Genomic DNA, 17,726 nt, shown 5'->3' on the forward strand with positions numbered 1-17,726 from the left:
TAGGCGTATCGCCCCTGCTGGGCGATTTCATTATAATGTTACGTACTGTGGTGTTTGGACAACACTGGCGCAGGCCGGCCATTAACTGAAATTGCCGCTGATATCGGGCAATGCTATTTGAACTGCTGACGATAGAAAGAAACTTTAATCTATAACATAGGATACATTTTAATGAACGTCTTTAAAATCAATAAAGAAAAATGTACGTATTAATATTGCTGATGCTCATCCTCTGAACCCCTCACTGGTTTGCGGCTGAACTGAGAAGTAGAGGAAGGAAGGCCCTGGCTGCAGGATACAGCGGTACAACCAGACGGTGCTTTCCATAAAACATCAAAAGGCGCTGCGAGCCTGCTCTGCATGTGCAGAACTCTTTCGAAAAATCAATTCAAACTTCGTTCAGTTACGTATTGCTCCTAACAAGATAACATCTTCTCTAAAAATTCCCTAATTTGTCTACAAAATTTGTTTAACCTCAATCCGTACTATGTATTCGATACCATCCCGGCAAACATTGCCATAACGATAAAATTCGCGACGACCCAACAAGACGGCAATGTATAAAAATTATAATTTGTCTAAATTTTTTTTTAAAAAGCACTCAATCGCAATACTATCACCGATAGATGCCATCCCGGCAAACATTGCCTTAACGATAAAATTCGCGACGACCTAACAAGATGACATCTCTTCTAAAGAAATTCTAATTTCTCTAAAAAAATTCTAAAAAGCACTCAATCGCAATACTATCACCGATAGATGGTATCCCGGCAAACATTGCCTTAACGATAAAATTCGCGACGACCTAACAAGATGACATCTCTTCTAAAAAAATTCTAATTTCTCTAAAAAAATTCTAAAAAGCACTCAATCGCAATACTATCCTGGGTGATTTTCATTCAGCAAACATTGCCTTAACGATTAAATTCGCGACGACCTAAAAAGATGACATCTTCTCTAAAAAATTATAAAAAAAATTTTTTTTTTTTTTATTATTAAAAATTACTCAATCGCAATACTATTACCGATAGATGTCATCCCAGCAAACATTGCCTTAACGGTAAAATTCGCGACGACCTAAAAAGACGACATCTTCTCTAAAAATTCGTTGTCTACATAAAATTTGTTAAAGCGTAATCGCTATACTATCACCGATAGATACCATCCCGGCAAACATTGCCTTAACGATAAAATTCGCGACGACCTAACAAGATGACATCTTCTCTAAAAAATTCTAATTTGTCTACAAAATTTATTAAAAACGCCAATCGCAATACTATACTTGGTGATTTTGTCACCCCGGCAAACATTGCCTTAACGATAAAATTCGCGACGACCTAACAGGATGGCATCTCTTCTAAAAATTCTAATTTCTCTAAAAAATCTAAAACACTCAATCGCAATACTGTCACCGATAGATGCCATCCCGGCAAACATTGCCTTAATGATAAAATTCGCGACGACCTAAAAAGACGACATCTTCTCTAAAAGATTTACCTGAATTTGCACAAGAAAATGTTTAAAACTTATCAATTCCTGGCCTGCTATCACCGATAGATGCCATCCCGGCAAACGTTGCCTTAACGATAAAATTCGCGACGACCTATCAAGATGACATCTCTTCTAAAATTCTAATTTCTTTAAAAATTCAAAAGGCGCCAATCCGCAATACTATCACCGGTAGATGCCATCCCGGCAAACATTGCCTTAACGATATAATTCGCGACGACCTAACAGGATGGCATCTCTTCTAAAAAAATTTCAAAGCACTCAATCCTGAAATTACTATGCGGTGGTGTAAATTCCCATTAAATATTGCCTTAACGATAAAATTCGCGACGACCTAACAAAATGACATCTTCTCTAAAAGGTTAATTTGTCTAAAAAAAAAGAGTTACAAAGAATCAATCCGCAGTATATGCCAGTGGTGCGTCAATGTTGCCCTTAACGATGGGGTCGACGACTTAACAAGATGACATCTCTTTTAAAAAATTCTAGAACATAAAAAATTCAAAAGCACTCAATCGCAATCCTATCACCGATAGATGCCATCCCAGCAAACATTGCCTTAACGATAAAATTCTCGACGACCTAACAAGATGACATCTCTTCTAAAATTCCTGAATTTCTCTAAAAGAAAAATTCTATAAAGCACTCAATCGCAATACTCTCACCGATAGATGCCATCCCGGCAAGCATTGCCTTAACGATAAAATTCGCGACGACTTAACAAGATGACATCTCTTTTAAAAATAAAATTCTTGCTAATAAAAAAGCACCCGTCAAATATTATCACCGATAGATGCCATCCCCGCAAACATTGCCTTAACGATAAAATTCGCGAGCAGAGAGCGCTAACAGAGATGAAATCATCTCTTTCTAAAAAAATTCTAATTTCTCTAAAAAAATTCTAAAAAGCACTCATCGCAATACTATCACCGGTAGATGCCATCCCGGTAAACATTGCCTTAACGATAAAATTCGCGACGACCTAACAAGACGACATCTTCTCTAAAAAATCATTAAAAAAAAAAAAAAAATTTTTAAAAGATATCTCTAATGCATTACACCGATAGATGCCATCCCGGCAAACATTGCCTTAACGATAAAATTCGCGACGACCTAACAAGATGACATCTCTTCTAAAAAAATTCTAATTTTTCTAAAAAAATTCTAAAAAACACTCAATCGCAATACTATCACCGGTAGATGCCATCCCGGCAAACATTGCCTTAACGATAAAATTCGCGACGACCTAACAAGATGACATCTCTTCTAAAACCCTGTCCAATAATAAGTTCAGTTTAAATCTCAGTGCTGCGAATTTATCTATCTATCTCCAATCAATCTATCAAATTTTAACGGTAAGTAAGGGATATGTATTAATGCGATTTGCCATCGATTTGATGACAGTATGTGTAAATATGTAACCTGTAGAAATATTTAAACAATCAAAATAACAAAATGGAACAATAACCACATAAATATTCATGCAAAATAAAGTAGAAACAACAGGGTCCTTAACTTCTTCAAAGCAAAACATATGTATATAACACCAAATTAACTTGCCACCAAAAATAAAAACATATTTAAATGTTCTATTCTTAACGGAATTATAAATACTTCGTAATTTTTATTCTTGATCACACTGTATTTGCATTAGCAACAATATGTGAAACAGTTTAAAAAATAATCTGTACCTACCTTGATACGACGAAAGAAAGATACAGGGCGATCCAAAATGATTGAACATTTTGCTATTCCGATTTTTGTTCAATTTGGTTTACAATATATTTACACAACGGTACAACAAACGAAAAAGTAAAAAGATTCTTTTTTAAGTTTTTTTTTCTACAATAGTGAGACCTAGCTAGACAAGATGAAAAATAAATAGACTGAACCTGAAGATTTTCTAAATTAATTAATATAATAAATTTGTAATTTTATTTAATTTTTTTAGAAAAACATTTATTTTTTATGAAAAATTATTTTGAAAATCTAACTAAAATTTCAAAGAGTCTTACAATTATTGTTTATTTTAGATAAAAATATGAAATTTTAAACAGAAACATCACAAAAATTCGAATGAAAGCCCAACCAATAAACAAGTCAAAAAAGTATACCAAAAATATCAATAATAATAATAATATACAGGGTGGTCCGAACCGTATTCCAGAAACTTCGGCAGCATATTCTGCAGATAAAAATATGTAAAAAAGTTCGTATGTCCTAAAATGCCTAGTTTCGAAGATACAGGGTGTAGAAATTTTATTTTTATTTCCATTTAATCCAAATAATTTTTGAAGTAACATCAATATATCATTTTGTCATGTCAGAAAACTTCCAGACACCAATTTTCATCCAAACATTGACGTTATTTCATAAATTATTTGGAAAAAATCGAAATAAAAATGAAACTTCTACACCCTGTATTTCCGAAACCAAGCATTTCTACGAACTTTTTTACTTATTTTTATATATACGTTTTATATATAAAACTTTTATACATTTATACTTAAGTTTCCGGAATACAGTTCGGACCACCCTGTATAAAGTTGTTGAAGAAGGTCTGCAAAGCGCGATGATACTAGACAGTGACAGCTGTGTCTGTCACTTTAATTGACAGTTTCATTGTATTTTCTATCATTTTTTTTGAATGTCGTATGTCAAAATCTTCACTGACTCGCTGGACAAACTATAGAGCAGAGATGGCAAATCTTTTTGAAATGTAGACAAATTTTGTTCGTGTTCATTTTTGATTTAGTACTAGCTTAAAATTCTTCTCTTTAAAATTCAATTGGCTTAGTTGGTAAAGTAACCAAATATTGAATACCATTTAGTTTTTGTGTTATATACAGGGTGTTCCACTTAAGATGGATACATATCTTGGTTGTTTGTTCAGCGATTTTTTTCATTTTTGACAGGAGGTTGTATGGCTATAACACGTACATTTTGCCCACGATAAGAAATAGGATACCTCATAGACGTACGTTTTAAAGGGGTTTGATATTTTTCGAGTCAAGAGTAAACTACCCTTAGGACAGTATTTATTTCAAATCTGATGAATTATATTAAATCCTCCTTATCCAAGATACTTAAGTTCTAATTTTGATAAATATTGATACAGGGTGTGTTATTAAAAAAGGACATTTTCATTTTTATTATTTTTTAAGTACTTACGACGCCACTGGATAAACAACTGATTAATTATCAATAACCAATTATCAATTAATTATCGATTTAAGTTTTCAGATAGCTTCCATAATAATTAAGATACGATACAAAAAAACTAAATATTTTCAATTTATTTTGTTTACTTTAAAAAATTGTTTTTTAAGTTTGCCAGTACAAATGAATAAAATGAGTTACAAAATAATTTAAAAAACCCAGTTTTCAATGGAATCTGAAATATAATTTTTATTCGTTTTATTGAGGAATATTTAAAAAAATCCAAATCGTTATTTAAAACAATCACTATTAACGTTGGAAAATATGCTCTAAACAAAGATTTATAAAACTATAACGAACTAAAAGTCATCATCTTCGACCATCTTCGACCAAACTTATATGGATTATTAATTGATAATTGGACATAATTGGTTATTGATAATAAACCAGTTGTTTATCCAGTGGCGTCGTAAGTACTTAAAAAAATAATAATAAAAATAAAAATGTCGTATTTTTATGACACACCCTGTATCAATATTTAGCAAAATTAGAACGTAAGTATCTTAGGTAAGGAGGATTCAATATAATTTATCAGATTTGAAATAAATACTCTTCTAAGGGTAGTTTACTCTTGACTCGAAAAATATCAAACCCCATTAAAACGTACGTCTATGAGGTATCGCATTTCTTACCCTGGACAAAATGTACGTCTTATAGCCATACAGCCTCTTGCCAAAAATGAAAAAGATCGCTCAACAAACAGCCAAGATATTGGCTTGTATCCATCTTAAGTGGGACACCCTGTATATAAAAAAGCTATTGAAAATCAAAAGTTTTTATTCTTAGTTATTATCAGTCATATTATAGTTGCACATAATTTAATAACCGTTTTCTGTTACATATTATATTAATGTAAAGTATAAAATTTTCTCAAATTCGAATTTTTTTCTCAAAAACAAAATGTGAGTAAAATTATTTAACACTTTAATTGAGAGCATAACTTTACAAACGGTAACGATCAAAGTGAAGTTTATAGACAGCATTTAAATTGATTTTGTGCTTAAAAAATAGAAATAGAATATAAATTATTAACACAAACCAGAAAATCTGAATAAACTCGCGTAAACAAATAAATAGATACCAAGCAATCGTGGGTCACTTAAAAACTGACCCAAGGGTCACAGGTTCGCCATCACTGCCATAGACAATAAGGACCCTGTTAAGATAAAGAAAAATCAAAAGACTCACCAAAATAACTCTTCGTTTCTAATACAGCTCTATAGTGCTCCAATTGAACTATAGTTGAGTGGTTCAGTTCTCAAAAGCAACAGACATCAAGATCACATCATTCTATATTAATAAAAAAATATGTTAAAAGTATAAAAAATATTTTTGAGCTAGTAAGGTTTAATATCAAACAATCGAAAAAAAAACGGTGTCAAAGACGGCTGGGAAATGACAGTCGATAATAATTTTGGCGTGGTCAAGCATTAGGAGTCATTTATTTAGCACATACTTTTCTTAATTTTTTTAATGCTGCCTGTGGCCAATAATTGGCCCTCAGTGTTATAGTTCATTCAGTGTTAGTTCATATTGACTTAAAATTCAAGAAAAAATACCAAGTTCCCATCTGTCAATTATACAAGGGAACTCAAAATGTTGTTATTTTTGTGAAAGTTTGGAACAACCTGTGGAATATGTTAAAAAACCAACAGGGTTGGTTTGGTTTATGTTTGGCATGATTTAAATCAAGTGATTTTTTTAATTTTAATCATGTGATTTAAATCAAAAAGAAATAATTTTATTGAAACTTTATAATAAATCAAAAAATAACTGTAAAAGTTATAAAAATGTGTCATAGAAAACTAGAAAAGATATTTCTATAACATATATAACAGATAATAAATCGAAAAATTAATTGGAAATGTTATAAAACTATATAAAAATATCTATTCATCAAAATTTAAATGTTGGATCGATTTTTGAAGTAATTTCGTGTGAATCCATTAGACCGCTAAACGCAGGGATTTATTTTAAAATTTATGTATAAGCCTTATAAGTGACAAAAATCCGCTGCCCGAATGCATTATAATTCGCAAAGTCTAGTGCCAGAACTAGGTTCTTCTGATATAGAGACTATATCTTCATTCCCGAGATTCTATAATCGTTGTCAGCAAATGTGTTGTTTTATTTTTTTTTTTGAAACGATTGTATGTTTCCAAATTCCTAACGACATTTTGATCTGCAGTAAGTACTTTACACTTTGAAATTAGATAATACATACTAATTTCATTCTCGACTTTAGACTATTTCCGAATTTCCGTGTATTGTTTTATTAGGAGTAAATATTATACTTTTTTTGACGATGCTGTACCTTTGAAGGACCATCGTAAAGCTATTCCGACGTTACAGCGAGGCACAAAAAGTACATTTTTACTACGAATAGAACATACTATTTCTTTTAAAACATTACAAATAATTTTTTAATCAATTTCAAACATTGCAAATAATAGGAACAGAAATCGAGCAACAATTTATACACTCGTTGAATTTGACTTAATATCTGTTTAATAATATATTTTTGTACTTTTAGTTTTATCGGTATTGGGCAAAGTTATAAAGATTTAGCCATTTAGGATAGGACTTTAAATTGGAAATAAGTCCTAGTTATTTGGAAATCGCAGAAACAGAAAAAAACTAGAAAAAAATCTATTGAATTTTAAAATACGTGATATTTTTAAGACTGTGTATCCTTTAAATCAAAAGCCACTTAAATTAAAACACTGTACTAGTAGGCACAGAATTAAAAATCAAGACATTTAAAGTTTTTTTAAATAAGAGCAAAATTCATTTTTTAAATGGATGGTTTTATGAAGTTATTGATTTTAAAGATACACAATGTAGAATCCAATAAAAAAACAGTCACTGTAGCCTTTGAAATGAGAATCGACGATATAATTTCTGTCAAGCTTGTCAAAAACCTGTCTAAAATTAGTATTTAAACCAAAAATAAGTTAAAATTCTTCGACAAAACATTTTTTTTCAAAATTAATATTAACTTTTAACAATAATTTTTGTCGATTGTTATTTCAAAAGCCACTGTGACGCCTTTTTTAAATCAAACTTTAAAGCTACCTACTGTAAACTTTTCCCTCTACGTAATTAAACCAAAAATAAGTTAAAATTTTTTTACAAAACATTTTTTTCAAAATTAATATTAACTTTTAGCAATAATTTTTGTCGATTGTTGTTTTAAAAGCCACTGTGACGCCTTTTTTAAATCAAACTTTAAAGCTAACTACTGTAAACTTTTCCCTCTACGTAATTAAACCAAAAATAAGTTAAAAGACAAAACATTTTTTTCAAAATTAATATTAACTTTTAGCAATAATTTTTGTCGATTGTTGTTTTAAAAGCCACTGTGACGCCTTTTTAAATCAAACTTTAAAGCTACCTACTGTAAACTTTTCCCTCTACGTAATTAAACCAAAAATAAGTTAAAATTTTTCTACAAAACATTTTTTTTCAAAATTAATATTAACTTTAGCAATAATTTTTGTCGATTGTTGTTTTAAAAGCCACTGTGACGCCTTTTTAAAATCAAACTTTAAAGCTACCTACTGTAAACTTTTCCCTCTACGTATTTAAACCAAAAATAAGTTAAAATTTTTCTACAAAACATTTTTTTCAAAATTAATATTAACTTTTAGCAATAATTTTTGTCGATTGTTGTTTTAAAAGCCACTGTGACGCCTTTTTTAAATCAAACTTTAAAGCTACCTACTGTAAACTTTTCCCTCTACGTATTTAAACCAAAAATAAGTTAAAATTTTTCTACAAAACATTTTTTTCAAAATTAATATTAACTTTTAGCAATAATTTTTGTCGATTGTTGTTTCAAAAGCCACTGTGACGCCTTTTTTAAATCAAACTTTCGAGTTACTGTAAACTTCTCCTCAATAGTGAAATAAATTACTCATTTAAGTCATACAATTAAAGACCAAGCTATTATTAGTAATTTTTTAACACACCATGTATACTTTCTGTATAATAAATAATATCAACAAAATTAAATAGGTACCATATGATCAAAATGATTTTAAGATCAAGAGGGCTTTGTATGGTGACAAAACAATTTTTAGTCAGAATTTTTCTAAATTGTTACTAAAGCCAACTTAATTGTAAAAAAAAACGATATCATTTCTGTCAAGCTTGACAAAAACTTGTTTAAAATTAGTAGGTATTTAAATCAAAAAAAGTTAACATTTCCTTCACAACATTTTTTTGAAAGTTAAATATTAACTCTTGACAATTTTCCATCGATTTTTATTTCAAAAGCCACTGTGACACATTTTTTTAAATCAAACTTTAAAGTTACTGTAAACTTTTCCTCAATAGTGAAATAAATTACTCATTTAAGTCATACAAATAAAGACCATGCTATTATTAGTAATTTTTTAACACACATTTTTTAACACACCATGTATACACTCTGTGTAATAAATAATATCAACAAAATTAAATACGTACCATATGATCAAAATGTATTTAAGATCAAGAGGGCTTTGTATGGTGACAAAATAATTTTTAGTCAGATTTTTTTTAAATTGTTATGAAAGCTAACTTAATTGTAAAAAAAACGATATCATTTCTGTCAAGCTTGACAAAAACTCGTCTAAAATTAGTATTTAAATCAAAAAAAGTTAACATTTTCTACACAACATTTTTTTGAAAGTCAAATATTAACGCTTGACAATTTTTCATAGATTTTTATTTCAAAAGCCACTGTGACACCTTTTTTTAAATCAAACTTTAAAGTTACTGCAAACTTTTCCTCAATAGTGAAATAAATTACTCATTTAAGTCATACAAATAAAGACCATGCTATTATTAATAATTTTTTAACACACCATGTATACTTTCGGTATAATAAATAATATCAACAAAATTAAATACGTACCATATGATCAAAATGTATTTAAGATCAAGAGGGCTTTGTATGGTGACAAAATAATTTTTAGTCAGATTTTTTTTAAATTGTCAAAGTTAAAGCCAACTTAATTGTAGAAAAACTTTTTTATCATATGGTACATCCACCAATTAAGAATATTTAAACTATTTTTTTTCATAGATTATCAAATTTATTTAAGTTATTTTTTAATATATTCTTCAAAAAATAAATGATTTATGATAAATAAAAATGTATGTTACAATCACAATGACAAATACAATAAAATACAAGCAATTATTATTTTTTGTTGTTAAAAAAAACTTACTATGATTGCAACAATGTCTTCAAATTAGATGAAAGATTTTTCAAGCCATAATCCAGTTTTCCCAGGAATTTTCCAGCTTTTTTCACCAAATAAATGCATAGACACAAAATGTACCCTGATAAGTGTAGCCTAGAGAGAAAAAAGAAAAACTATTACAACAGAGAATTGAAAGAAAAACAGTATTAAACTTACAAAGTATCATTAATTTTTGAGTATCAAAATTTTCCAGAAAAGTTGAAGGTACTGCTTTAACTGGAACTTGGACTGCTTAAATGTATGCTCCTCTTGTTAGGTACATGTACCCCATTCACAGCAATCTAAAGAAAAGAAACTGTTAAAAACGATCATCACAGTAAAATCCAGAAAATCTTACATCAGTTATAACTGCCATTCAGGAAAAAAAATCCATAAAACTGCAAATGCCCCAGCGAACTGCAAAAAATAAATCAAAATTACAAAAAATAACCAATTTTTCAAGTGGTTTTGGTGTCTTACCCATATATTTCAAGTGATATATGAATTTCCGTAAATTCCAGAATATTAAAAAAAATTACAGACGCCATGGGGGCTTCATCAAAATGGCGGCCAAAAAAGTTTCTCCTTGGAAATCACCCTCGTGGCATTTTCTCTAAGAAAAAGCAAATTACGTACATGAAAAACACAGCAAAACGTTAAGGGAGTTTATCAATCACTTTTTAGGGCTTTTTTACTAAGAAAACAAAACGATTTACAGTAAAAACGGCGGTATTTGAAAAGCCCGCCATTTTTTGTAACCGTCCCTTAAAACTTTTCCATCGATTTATATGGATTAAAACCTATTTTAATCGAAATAACCAGTTAAATTGTTACACATTATCACTTTAGCATGCTTTATAATGATTTCCGTACACTTACCAGCGGGATATCCAGAGGAATTTGCCAAAAAGTTTCTAACCCCCTCGAGGCCAACTTCCAACACCCACGAAAATCACTTTTTCGGTAAAATTCTCCCGAGAAAAATACTTCCAGTGATAGCGGAGCACTTATATCGTAAAGTAACAGTAAAATTTTGAGGAAAAACCCAGGAAATACGGGAAAAATCCAAAAATCTTGGGAGCTAATTAGGGGTGACGCTTTAAACAATCGGGGCATTAGTGAAATGGCGCGCTGCTAATAGAATAATTGCGCAAAATCGGTGTGATATGTTTGTAACGGTTTTTGATCACGTGTATTAGGGATGAACATGACTATTTATTAATAGATATAGAGGGTGTTTTTAACGTTTTTAATAATTTGATTTATATTTTTTTTGGAATAAAAGTGCGTTTATTGATAAAATGATGTATATACCCAGTGTGTTGATAAAAGAGACGATTGGGTAGATAAAGAGAATAAAATGGAATAGAAAAATATTTTTTTGATAAAAAGTCGATCTATAAAAGTTATCGATAATTAGATATTATAATTATTTTTTTATTGCCTTACTGTCTTATGCCGTGTCCAGACAAACGCGACAAAAAGTAAACACGATTTCGAGACAAAAACAAGACAAACTTGAGACAAATCGTCCACATCGCAAGGACAAAAGTACAACAAAGTCAAAAGTATAGTTGTTGGGAATAAGTTTTACTGTTGGCAGCACACGCCATCCACACTGCGCCAACTTGTTGTAAAATATACGAACAAAACATAGACATTTTGATCTTTACCGACTCGAGACGGAACAACGAAAAGTCTCCGAATTTTGAAACAAAACAAAAATGAGACAAAAATGTCGCAGAAATTTATTGGATTTGTCGCAATTTTGTCGTAAAACATGAATGTTTCTGTCTTGTCGTTGTTTTGTCTCCTTGGTCTGGACCCGGCATTAAATACAATATAATCGAAAAAAAAAGGCGTCAGCGATGGCAATAAAATGAAAATCGCTCTCATTTTATATGAAAAATTATGTGGGAAATATCATCGATGTTCATTTCTAAGCCAACTGTACGCCGTTTTTTTTTCGTTCATACGCTATTTTAAAAAATATATTGCTATCCAGAGTTAACCAAAATCAGTATCATAGAAGATGTGATTATTTCAAAAATTATTCTTAAATTCATTTTTGAAAAAAGTTTAGAATAAGGGTACTTTAATCTTGTAAAAAATACTGTATGATCGAAAAAAAAACGACGCCCAGTGGGATTGGAAATGACGATCGATGACATTCCCCATATAATTTTACATACCGTATTATCGAAAAAAAAAACGGCGTCCAGTGGGATTGGAAATGACGATCGATGACATTCCCCATATAATGTTACATACCGTATGATCGAAAAAAACGGCGTCAGCGATGGCTATGAAATAAAGATCGCTGTCATTTTATATGTAAATTTATATGGGTAATGTCAATGTTGTTCATTTCATAGCCATCTTTGACGCCGTTTTTATCAGACAGCGATCTTCTTTTCCTAGCCATCGCTGAGAAATCATACTATCGAAAAAAAAATAGTGTCAAAGACGGCTGTCAAGGCCAAGACCCTACTTGACCCGTACTCTTCTTTATCTTTTAATGAATTTAAACGACGTTCTAGAGAATGACTTCGCCAAAATTATCATCGATCGTCATTCTCAGCCGTCTCTGACGCCGTTTTTTTCTCGATCATATGGTATCTTATCCACTGACAATCGTATTTTTTCCTGCATTGTGTGAAACGGATTGGGAAAATTTCGACAAACGATATCCAAAAAATGACAGAAAATACAATTTGTCTGTGAATTAAAATGACAGAGACAAATGTGACTGTTAGGAATTTTTTCCCTGAATAGACTATAGGAATTTTTTTTATAAAAATAAATCTCAAAGAAAATTATTTTTTTGGTCTCTTTGTCCTCTATACACTACCCTATCACTGGACATACAGTACTAGTTGAAGCCTGGCGCATCCGCCACATCAGGAAAAAAATACTTTTTTTTTTTAAATTTTTTTGACAGTTTTTAGAAGAGCCAATTAGCTATTTTTTAGCTTTTAGTAAAAAAAGCAGCTTCCTAGAGCAAGTCATTACTTCTGTACAGACGACACAGATAAACATTAGCATTTTATATATATGTAGATATTCTTCAAGTTTTCGAATATAATCACACTAAGAAATGGACATTATTATTAACATTTCAGAGACAAATTTTTAATGCAACTAAGTATTCTCTTTTTGTTGCAATATTTTCAATCGTATTGAGCATTATAATTCATTCTTATCTTATATATTGTTATTACCAATATGTAGTAGAGAATTTTTGCAACTCTTAACAGTGAAATGTTAGTATTTCATAATATCTATCTAGACAGAGACTAGAGTCATAAAATTAATAGACATATATGATTAAACAGGATCTTAAGAACTTATTCATCTTTCTCAGAGCTCTCATATATTTTTTTGTTTCAATAATGTATAATAATGATTCTGAAGGTCAAGACGAAACAACCATAAACTGACAATTAATATTTTCTTTATTTCCTTAACATATAAAAATATATACAATGAATGTCTATAAATCAAGATGTATAACTAAACAGGTATATATGGTAGTACTCTGTGATCAACTAAATCATTTCTAGCTGAAAAAATATGTATTAGGTGTCTTCGATGAAGGCAAGACATCATAAGCTGGTATATTAACGATTCACATAGTCCTTTTAGCATAGTTACTTCAGAAATATCTGTAAAAATATATATTTATAACAACAAATACACAATATTGTTAATAACAACTTACTTCAACATGATCTCTGCTTTATTTACATTGTTGAAAGTATAATTTATGTAATTTATTCTGTATAACTCTTCATCACATATATGTCTTCAGATTAATAATCATTTCAAATATGTAAAGTTCCTTCTATTTTTCTTTTATCCAAATAATTTTGTATAAATTTTCATCTATCTCTTATGATTCTTTGTAAAAGTTTTGCTTCAGTTAATCGTTCCTTAGATATCTTGTATTTCTTCATAGTGCCAGAATCCATGTACAAACTATAAACTAAGGAAATATATTAGTATTCATTTTTATATAGTTTGCTAAATAATTCATTAAATCTAACAGAAGATAATGCAAATTAATAAATTAACTAACCAGTGTACAGTAAAAGAATCAATATTTTTCAACCATTATTGCCAAAAATAGGAGATAATCTTCAACACCCTTCTTTTCAATACTTTGTTCAATTATTTCTAAACAGATCAGAGCATTAAGTAGGCCAAATTAATTCATTTTTCACCAAATATTTCATTTTTCTGTGTTGATTTCCGTCATGTTTACTTTTTTGAAAGTGACAACTAAAATAGGGTTGGGATTTTCTCTCCATCGATCTTTTCGATCGACAAGTATGTCTAGTTGCCTAACTCAATATCAAGTTTGAATATTTTTAAATTTATAACAATTAAATACTTTATTTATATTATATGTAAATTTATAGAAAAATAATATATAAATAAAGATAAATTAGATATAGAATAAAAATCAATTAAAAAAAGTATCTGTAATTAGCTTTGTAGCTTAATGTTTCTTTTTATTTTTTTTCCAGGTATGATTGTGAAAAATGGATATTGAACGAACTGAACTCTAAGCGGAATTTGCCAGTACGCGTAAAGGTACGTCTCAGCTATAAGGATAGGAGCTGCAGACCGACCCATTGGTCTATTGATGCCAGGTCTAGAAGTGGCAGCGGATGCCAGGCGTTGAACATCCGGAATGGCAATCTGCCTTTTGGTGCCTGCCAACGTGCTGGATAATCTCTGGATATTTTTATTAGTTTTCTAATTACTATAATACTCCTGTTTTACTTAATTTATATCTAATATATATTTTTATAATCAGACTGTAAATCTAGCTTATGAAAGATGATATTAAATTTATAGTAACTCTATTGATTTTAATGATAAAGTGTCTAAAAAGAATTTCCCATTTTTTGTCGCAAGTTTGTCTTGTTTTTGTCTCAAAACCGTGTTTACTTTTTGTCATGCCTTGGTGTGGACCCGGCATTAGTTTAAATTCAAAGATATCTAAGAGGAATATAATTTTATCCTTTATATATGACTTGTTGAAGCCTGGCGCATCCGCCACGATATCAGGACAAAAATACTTTTTATTTTTTTTTAATTAAATGAAAAACAAAAAATCCGGCGACGACATTCTTTAGAAGAGCCAAATAGCTATCTTTTAGTAAAAAAAGCAACTTTCTATAGAGCAAGTGGTTACTTCAGTAGAGACAACACAGATAAACATTAGCATTTTATATATTATGTAGATATGTATAGTTTCAGTTGTTTCAGACAAAGTTTCAGACCATTCATATAGTTTTAAACATATTAATAATTAAACACAATAATTTGGGAAATACAGACTACCACTTAATGTTTTCAATTCTCCATATCAGACTTAATTCTTTTAAAAGTTATTATTGTTTTCAATTTATTTTGCCTTGATCAAGAACTAAATTGTCTTAAAATAGATGCTACTAAATATTATCTTATTTGTAAATAAACCATTATTTTTTTAAAAACAATCAATATATAATACATCCCATTCATTTTGAAAACATTATTCATAAATCTTCTAATATTTCAATGATGTTGAAGCTAACATCTTTTACAATAATTGTATATTTTGTATCACTTTACATAAATTTAGTTAATTCAGCACAGTCTGTGTATAATTTGGGCCCAAACACAGCCACTGTCAATACTGGATCGCATGTCTGTAAAAATGGACAGAGTACCGAAGTGACACTTTCGGTAGATGCTGTCTTAAATGCTAAAAGTAGTACCAGAACAAGCTTTGGTAGCAAGTAAGTAGATTCCTTTGACTTGAATAGATCAAAAAAAAATTTATTGTATTTTTGAGAGACGTATGACTCAATTATTCGATACTTTTTTTCTAGTTTTGACAATCGAATGACGGTACTGGACAAAGTCGCTGGGGATCACAAAGGACACATATTAGCATCAGCTGTGGGGGGACCAGCAGTAGAATGGAACCTGGCACCTCAAGCCGATAATTTAAACAAAAAATATCGATGCAGGACGAGCATTTTAAATGTCTGGTAAGTAGATAACAGCTAAGTTAATTTTTCATAAAAATACATACGATTGAGAAAAAAACGGTGTCAGAGACGTCTAGGGATTGACCTCGCCAAAATTATTATCGGTTGTCATTCCTCAGCAGTCTATGACGCCGTTTTTATTTCGATCATACGGTATTTAGTAGCATAGCATAGAATTAGCATAACGTTGTTTTAATTTCTTTAAGAAGATAAGCATTTTTTGTGAACTTATTAACATAAACATATTTTGGGACATTGTTATTGTTGAGATATCTAAATTAAATGCACAGATGGTACACATTTTAGTGGATTAATTCTAAAAATAAATAAATAAACTACTCAAAACAATTATCGCATATTTTCTAAAAAGAAAAATATTAATTTAAAAAACAAGACACTTTGAATACCCTGACTTACAGTTTTAATATACTGTGAAGGGAAATTCCAAACAACAGCCTACGCGTTGATCTGTAATATGTTTTAGTCGGCCGACTATTTAGTTGCAAAAGTGAAAACAATACATACTTATGGAGCCGATCGGTCGACTATTTGATTGCTTGCGAGCGCGGCTCCATAAGAATATATTGGTTACAAATATGGAAGGGATCATAATTTCATAGATTTTCGAAAGAAATCAGTACATGTATATTATTTCGTATATTTTTCATTTTATTGATTTTACGGAAAGCACTGTTCATTAAAATGTTGTATTCTAATTTATAGGGCTTGTTTCTCTCTACAATTTCCTGTCTCACAATGTACCGTTTGTGTCGGGGAAGGGATCATAGGTTGTTGATTTTCGAAAGAAATCAATACATGTATATTATTTTGTAAATTTTTCATTTTATTGATTTTATGGAAAGCACTGTTCATTAAAATGTTGTATCCTATGTTATAGGGCTTGTTTCTCTCTACAATTTCCTGTTTCACAATGTACCGTTTGTGTCCGGGAAGGGTTCATAGTTTCATAGTTGTCGATTTTCGAAAGAAATCAGTACATGTATTATACTGGGTAGAATAGTATATAGAGTCTGTCTAATAATATCTCCAACGTGCCAGACGAGATTTCGACAGACACAACTGTCATTGACACGTATTTTCTCGTTGGACAGACTATACACCTATTTTTTTTTCTAGAAGTAGTTTTTATGTTATAAATTTGTTTTTTTTTAATAAAAGACAGAAAGATAGTCAAAACTGCAGTGGATCTACTGTCAGGACAAGAAAATAAAGTCTTTATACTCCTATACGACAACCATTCCTGTCATACCCAGCCTCTGTAAAACCGTCTCAGATACTGAGTTTTGTCAAAACCCTAAGTTTGTATTATGAGTTATAACTCAAGAGAGTGGCACGTAATAGATCTACAAGGTCGAAGTGATTAACTTTCCCTACTGCCTCACAATCTACATCTACATCTGGGCTTATAATAGTTTCTATTTGTTTTTTATTTTAGGTATGATTGCGAGAAATGGATCAGAGAACAACTAGACTCTGGCTCAAATTTACCGGTTAGAGTAAGGATAACCTTAGACTATGAAAATAGAAATTGTAGACCAACACACTGGTCTATAGATGCTCATTCAACAGATGGTAGAGGCTGTACAGCACAACGCATAAACAACGGTCCATTACCTTTAGGGGCTTGTCAAGGTTCTGGTTGAAATTAATAAAAGTTTACTAATTTCTTGTACAAAGTGTTTTATTGCTATCTCTTCTA

The 17,726-nt window shown here is 30.3% G+C and overlaps 2 protein-coding genes and 2 long non-coding RNA genes across 4 annotated transcripts in view; 2 read left to right on the forward strand and 2 right to left on the reverse strand.

Moving 5' to 3' along the window:
* Positions 1-14,831, forward strand: part of LOC115883850 — a 39,675-nt gene extending 24,844 nt beyond the window's left edge. The window contains exon 3 of the mRNA XM_030902259.1: positions 14,489-14,831. Within this exon, the coding sequence (XP_030758119.1) occupies positions 14,489-14,696 (208 nt within the window). The 3' untranslated portion in view covers positions 14,697-14,831. The remainder of the gene's footprint in view (positions 1-14,488) is intronic.
* LOC115883852 lies at positions 9,916-11,188 on the reverse strand. Its single transcript, XR_004050461.1, has 5 exons — positions 10,839-11,188; positions 10,440-10,572; positions 10,318-10,376; positions 10,137-10,261; positions 9,916-10,073 (listed from the first exon to the last, which is right to left on the reverse strand). It is a non-coding gene; the product is annotated as an uncharacterized LOC115883852 (long non-coding RNA).
* On the reverse strand, positions 13,334-14,295 carry LOC115883851. The gene is made up of 3 exons (XR_004050460.1): positions 14,038-14,295; positions 13,681-13,944; positions 13,334-13,624 (listed from the first exon to the last, which is right to left on the reverse strand). It is a non-coding gene; the product is annotated as an uncharacterized LOC115883851 (long non-coding RNA).
* Positions 14,832-15,480: 649 nt separating the features above from the next.
* On the forward strand, positions 15,481-17,697 carry LOC115883923. Its single transcript, XM_030902353.1, has 3 exons — positions 15,481-15,751; positions 15,845-16,006; positions 17,463-17,697. Exons 1-3 carry the CDS (start codon positions 15,531-15,533, stop codon positions 17,668-17,670), a joined length of 591 nt encoding a protein of 196 aa, XP_030758213.1. The 5' UTR covers positions 15,481-15,530; the 3' UTR covers positions 17,671-17,697.
* The last annotated feature ends 29 nt before the right edge of the window (positions 17,698-17,726 follow it).

The sequence above is a fragment of the Sitophilus oryzae genome, unplaced genomic scaffold (genome assembly GCF_002938485.1).
Source record: "Sitophilus oryzae breed Bouriz unplaced genomic scaffold, Soryzae_2.0 scaffold_2006_pilon_pilon, whole genome shotgun sequence".
Classification (NCBI taxonomy): Eukaryota; Metazoa; Arthropoda; class Insecta; order Coleoptera; family Curculionidae; genus Sitophilus; species Sitophilus oryzae.